This window comes from Parasteatoda tepidariorum, chromosome 9, assembly GCF_982258835.1.
Source record: "Parasteatoda tepidariorum strain Cologne lab strain chromosome 9, Ptep-v5.0, whole genome shotgun sequence".
Taxonomy (NCBI): Eukaryota; Metazoa; Arthropoda; class Arachnida; order Araneae; family Theridiidae; genus Parasteatoda; species Parasteatoda tepidariorum.
The window spans coordinates 84,151,607-84,158,741 of record NC_141763.1 but is presented as its reverse complement, the minus strand read 5'-3'; the positions used below and the strand labels follow the sequence as shown (position 1 = coordinate 84,158,741).

The following is a 7,135-nucleotide window of genomic DNA, read 5'->3' as shown; positions in this document are numbered from 1 at the left end:
TGCTGCGTTTACTTTTCGACAAATACTCTGCTTCCAGAAAAGGCAATGCTGCTCGGCACTCTGAATGCTACGTAGTAGTGTCTTGTAATTTTTAATTTGTTTTATTCTGATAGGGCATGGTAAAAATGAAAAGATGTTTGAGCTGTAACTCAGTGTTATCACATATGATTATAAATGAACCAAATTCCAAGTGGTATCCACCTGCACAATGAACATGTTGCCGTTCGTACCATTGTCCGAAAAAAGATCCACGCAAACTGAGGAAAATGGAACATACAGAAGCTTTTGGTGAAAACAAAGTTCGAAATAGCACTGTCACTAAGAGCAGCATGATAAAGAATATAAACCATGTGAATGTGCTGAAGGAATACAAGAATACTGACGTTTATGGAAAAAAAGAAGCATGATGCACCAGTAATGTTTTTTCGAGATATATGTAAGGTACTCCGAAATCCACTATAGTTGATCTCTCTCCGGTGATACCTACCATGCTAAATGTCATGTCAGCTTTATTCCTTGCAAGCAATCCAAGAATTCTTTTTCCATTTTCCTAATTTATCCTCTAAAGTGTTCTCAATTCAATGTTTTTTTTTTGTGAAATTTATCAGTGTTGGTAAAATTTTGAAAATTTACGATTCCAGCAATCTGCCATAAATAAATTAAATCTGGTCGTAGTGTTAAGATACGATTTAGAATAAAATACGTTAAAATACGATATTTCATCTAATTTCAAAACTAATATAATAATAATGCTTGGAAAAAGATGATAAAACTGCGAAATGCCATATGCATTTCTGGCTTAGTGATGTTTTGAACGTAACCATCGACTGTAGATGATTTCCATTATTAAAACTATAATACCTGCAGTCCAGCCAATACCAATTATAATAAACACTCCATTTAAATTTGATAACCCTAAAGGTGATATTATTGTGCTTTGAGAATAGTCTGTGTTCAAATTTCGTTTTAAATCTTTTCTAAAGAGGATATCTTCTCTGAATTTATTATATAAGCCACCACTTAAAATTCGTAGTACGATTGTATTGAAGCGCTCTTTGCAGCAAAATGCTTTCCTGATTGCAACCCCGATATGAATATATGCGAAAGTATCCTTTGAATAAAAATACTTTTCAGGTGGCCCAATAGCCACACGAAATAGATCAGGTATACCAAGTATTGCTACATGCTCCGGAACTTTGACTTTGTCAGGGAAATAGTAAAACCAGTGATTCCTTTTAATGTATTCCCCTAATCCTCTTAAATGAGGTACATGGCTTTTCAACAAATTATCTAATTCTTTAGATTGCGCCGCTGATAGACACTCCATTTTCCCCTCTCTGACTGCGAGATAGAGATCCTTGAAGTCTTTTATTTGTTTCATTTTGATGGGAGATGTCAAAAATGATAACAAGACTGAGCTGTAACATAAAATTATCACGTATGAATAAATGAGCCATATTCCAAGTGGTATCCGCCTGGACAGTGAGCGAGGGTTGTAGTTCATTCCTTGTCCGAAAGAAGATCCCCACAAATTGAAGAAAACAGAAATAATGGAATCTTTTGGCGAAATCAAAGTTTGAAATAGCACTGACGCAGAGAGCAGTACAATAAGGAATAAAATCCACGTAAGTGTGCCGAAAGGATACATGAATGCTGATGTTGTTGACAAGAGCGGAGCATGATTCATCATAAATGTTTTTTCAAGTTGGTAGTAAGGTACACTGGAGTCTGCAACTTTCGAACGCTCATAGGTAATATCTAAATGGCAGAATCCCATATCAACTTCATTTCTTTGCAGCATTCCCATCATTCCGGTGTAGTTTCCAAATGCATCCATTTCCCCGTAAAAATCTGGGGGAATAAAAATCTGATATTCGAAATTTAATGCGCCCGCCAATAGTTTTATAAATTCTCCTTCAAGTCCCGAAATAATGGTAGTGTTATCGATTCTTGTAACATTTATGGCCTTGGTCACGGGTAGAACTGCTAGTCTAAGTTTCGAGGGAAAATAATCCACCATCTTTAACAAAATCTTATTAGGTTAAGTTTCAGATGAAGTTTGTTTGGTTAAATCAGTTCTTTAAGACTAGCAGAGTATAGAGATGTTGCGTTGGCAAGAAAAGTTTAGAGTCCTTCACAAGATGAACGAATTCTTTGTGGAAATATTTTCCTACTTGGAGTGAGTTTGCGGAGTTTACTTTTGTATCAAAATATTCGTGTTAATTCTCCTGTTAAAAATTTGTCCGGAGTAATTAAGACAATTCTTAAAATCCAACATGAAATAAAGAATCTGAGTGATAAGAAAATATTTTCATTTCTCATGAACGAGAGAGAGAACTGCTAGGATAATATTAGTTCATAATCTATTTTCACCAAAAAAAGTACCACGTTAGTCCAGGAAAAGTACCAGGGCAAAATCTGAAACTGAATTTTTTTATGATTGCACAAATTAAAGTAAATTTTTTAACAAATACAATCTGAGTGCATTCGTATGCTTTTCAGATATTCGCTCTTAATGGTCCATATGAAATGTCCATATGAAATTATATATATATATCTGTATGAAATGTCCTTGAAATACTTTAAGTGTGTAAGCCATTAAATAAAGTTATGGTGTCAGAGTTTATTATTGTGTTTTTTATCTTTTAATCGATATTATTGTTTAATTATATACAGGATAAGAGTTTGCGTGGTTATTTAATGATAGATTAATAGTGGAATGAGAGATAAAAATTATCATCATGATTCATTAATGAAAGTTTCAAGATCATTAACAGCGACTTGTTATTGATTTTTAACTCATTTAAAACTAGTTATAATGACATATAGATAATGATATATAGATCTGCACATAAATTCAATTATTAACTCATTAAAGTCAGTTATATGTTTATTTAAACATAAAAGTATTCGATATATATATATATATATATATATATATATATATATACAATAGAATATTTTTCACGTGGTAAAATAGGAAAAAAATTTTTCATGTGGAGATTCAGACAAAACAATAAAGTCACTGTGTACATGCGTTAAGTTTTTATATATGTCAATTGGTTTTACAAGTTTTCAATGATATTTTCGAACATCCTGCGTAGGGATATCGCAGATTTGTTGCTGTGGGCAAATTATTAAATGGACCAGATAATTTTCACTTTATTCTGCTATTGTTCTAATTTCTATTTGTTTTATTGTCGGCCAACTATTGTTTGAGGTTAGGAATAACGCTTTGTTAAAAAGCGAAATAGTTGCCTAAATTGTACCTCTTATAGGCTCTTCAATCGTACAGATACGGTGGCAATTCCAGGGCTCATATTTACCATATAAGTTTAGCATCTTTCAGGATTTGATTAATTTATTCCAAAAATTTGGCCAGCAATAAAAAAGTCACATTGTTTTCACATGATTAAAATTCACGAAATCAAATAGCGCTCATTTGATGAAATGCAAGTTTTTCTACCTGTTCTCGTATAATGCAAGTTATATTTCTTTTAGATGGTCATTTAGCTCATTCAAAAAATATAGACACCTTGGAGTTGTTCAGAAATGCTGGAATTATTACGTCGCAGCCACCAGAAACGCAACGAATCTACTCCAACCGATGAACAAATCATTCTTTTTCAAGCCCTTTAAACTGCACTTTATTCAAGCAGTTGAAAAGTGAACTTATCTTGTCCAGATTATCACATAATATCAGGATTCGAATCTAATGATTGAAGTTAGGAATGAGGCAGCAACAATTGAAACTTCGGTTCAAGTCTTTAAGTATTCTGGTGCGGCGCCCATTGATAAACCAGTTTTTATTGAAACTTACTTTTAGCCAGCCTGAATTATAATCATGGAGACGAATCAATTGCTTCCAAGTGATGAAACTCCTCGTTATGCAAGTAACCACACGTCTGCTAGGGATTTAACAGACCACTTCAATTAATTCATCTGCACTGAGATTTTCAGTGCAATCAATGTAATGATTTCAAGGCCTAAGGGGAAAAAATGCTTTTGAATCACTAAGAGCGATAGTTTCAACAAGCAGACCTTATACAAATAAACTGGATCTAACGATTGAACTTAACGAGCGATAAAATTCGCCAAAAGATGGAGTGTATAAACATTTAGAGAAGTTTGATCAACATCTCTCAAATTCAGATTCAAAAATCCGAAACAGTGAAAAAAATAAAAAAGGAATCTTCTCAAAGCAAGGACTACGAAACTAATCGGGTGTAGTAATTAAATAATCTAAAGTATCTTCATGACACAAAATATCACGACATAGTCACAATGAACACTACGGGAGTGATTCAAACTCATTTTATAATATCTCGTACTGGTGTCATTTCTTAAAAAAAATGGTTAAACATTCATAGTTTTAGCTCAAACTGAATATAAAATGGAAATTTTGGATAAATGCTTTTTAAAACATATTGTATTGGCCTTCGAAATTTGCAAAATAGTTTCCTTGACAGTAATACTCATCTCATTAAAAATGTCACAATTAGTTGTTTAAGCATTAATCGGAACAGCAAAAAACATTATTAGATGGAATTACAGCTTATAACATTTCTTTAGACTTTTAACTTTTTTAACTGCATATGTTTTAATTAGTCTTTTAATTCCTTTAGATCGAACTTCCACCATATTGTGCCTAACTAATCTGAAGGTGTGAATCTTCATCCAATCTATAAAGTGCACAATACGGAAAACAATAACTTTTGTTTCAATGGTTTGCTTTTAACAAACTGAGTGCCAATATTAATGGTTCAAAAGAGTGATCTCAAAAGTGCCAATGAATTAGGAATTAACTATTACAAAAGATAAACGTAAATACTAAAGTCACAAAACGTACTATCTCTGAATAAACCTTTTTTACACACATAGCAATTCTTGAGCATCAAGATATTTAGAGGATAAGAGATAATATGGTACCAATAATTTCGGCAAAGCAGATGTCGAAAATCTCTTATTCATTTTCTGCGTATTTCACCACACCTAAGTTGTTAATTATTTCTTTATTATTTTATCTTGAAAGGGTCAAAAAAATATTGAATTATGAAGAATTATGAAAAAAATATTGACTTATGTACAAATAAAACTTTTTTTCAACTCTTCCTAAGTAAAATAATGAAGAATAATAAAAAACTATTAAAAGTAATTGTATTTACATGGAATTAAAAAGGGAACTAAAAGTATAATTGTGTGTGCATCTATATATCTATCTATATATCTATCTATCTATATATATATATATATATATATATATATATATATATATATATATATATATATATATATATATATATATATATATATATATATATATATATATATATATATATATATATATATATATATATATATATATATATATATATATATATATATATATATATATATATATATATATATATATATATATATATATATATATATATATATATATATATGTATATATATATATATAAATATATATTTATATATATATTACAGAAAGTGATCTTACTGGTAAGCTACACAGTCGTAATAACATACAAGTGCAAAAATAAATAAATTAAATAGCAGAAGGATGTTTAAAACCCTGACTGAAATACTTATTGGCATCGCATTTTGAAATGAACTACCCTTAAAATGGTGATTAATCAGTTATTATTTCTCTTAAAATATCATTGAATATACAATACACTGACATTACATTAATATTTTGAAAAACACTCTTCATTAAATGGTAAATTTTATTTTATTTGAAACAAGCCATAAAATTTTAATCAAATTCTGATGAGCATATTTCAATGCTTTAAAAACAACAAAAATTTAGAAAGAACCTTTTATGTAAAATCCACGATGCTGTGTAAGTTCAAATATTGGTACAAATGTAAATTGCAAAATATCGAATACTTTTAACAATCATAGAACTAGCTTTAGGCAAAAAAACTATACTGTTATTTTCTCCAATAGTTTAAATGTGTTTAAATCAGCATAATGGTATTGTTTTTACCGCTATTTTTTGTTATAATAGTATTGTTTTTACTAGTAATAACTGAATAATCACGCACTTTATTTTTCCATCAATATATACAAATTAGTATCGATTAAAAAGTGAGAAAAACAAAAATTAAAACTAACGACATTATTTCATTTAATAACGTTTGAATTTGAGCTATTTCAAGTACACTTTTCATGGATATATTAACTATTAAGAGCAAACAACTTAATGCTGTTTTTCGAAGTTCTGTAACAAAGGAAAATAAAAAAGCCATAATTTAAGTGCTCTACACTCGAAGCAATGCGATGTTTTTAAACTATACATGGGTCATTCTCATTGAAAAGGTATAAATAGACTAAAACATTTTCTTAAATTAAAGTAATTAAAACAGTGATAAAAATTACATAAATGCCTTTTTTTATTTTTGTTATATGTCCTTATAATAATGGTCAAGTTTTCTATTTTATTTTTTACCAGATTTAAAATATTTTAAATTCTGCCTTGTCCACGGAGGAGACATTTTATGTTATAAAATATAAAATGTCAATGAAGATTAATTCATTAATTATTAAGTACAACTGATATGAGTTTAACATTAATAAGTAAATAATAAAATATTTCATTATTAGAGATAGAGCTACTTCCGATTAATCATGTTGCTATGAAAGGAAACATCCATTTTTAACCTAGGTGTACAATTTTTTAAGTAACTCTTACTGAATATTAATAAATTAAAATGTAAAGACTATTGAAATTAAAATTCAAACTCCACATGAAAGTTGAGTTGAGGGTACTATTTTATGAGCATTTTATGCAAGTTAAACATACTGTCATCCAAATAACGTTCTTGTTTTTTCTCTTTTCTTCTTGTTATTGTTTCTTTTTTCCCTGGGCACAAACGGCTTGCTCTATCAATTTCTAGTAATTTAGGTACAATTAATCATGATTTTTCTGTTAAATCTTTTTCTGATACAGATTTTAAAGTTTTGCTCCTTTTTTTTCTTTACTTTCTTCGAACAATATAGGGTTTTCTTTTAATTTCTGTCTAGCTTGTCTCATTCTAAGTTTTTTCTATTCCCTTCTCTTTTGCATTTGAACATTTGATTGCTTTCTTTTTTTTACATTTTGGTTTTACCATTTTTTTCCTAAAAT

The 7,135-nt window shown here is 29.5% G+C and overlaps 1 protein-coding gene across 1 annotated transcript; it reads right to left on the bottom strand.

The window, feature by feature from the left end:
- Positions 1-799: 799 nt before the first annotated feature.
- On the bottom strand, positions 800-2,020 carry LOC139426817 (putative glutamate receptor). The gene has a single exon (XM_071186905.2). The coding sequence runs from the start codon at positions 2,018-2,020 to the stop codon at positions 800-802; it is 1,221 nt and encodes a 406-aa protein (XP_071043006.2).
- Between the last annotated feature and the right edge of the window lie 5,115 nt (positions 2,021-7,135).

Bases quoted from the DNA above. Each gene is read 5' to 3' on its own strand.
- LOC139426817 (XM_071186905.2), bottom strand. From the start codon at position 2,020: ATGGTGGATTATTTTCCCTCGAAACTTAGACTAGCAGTTCTACCCGTG.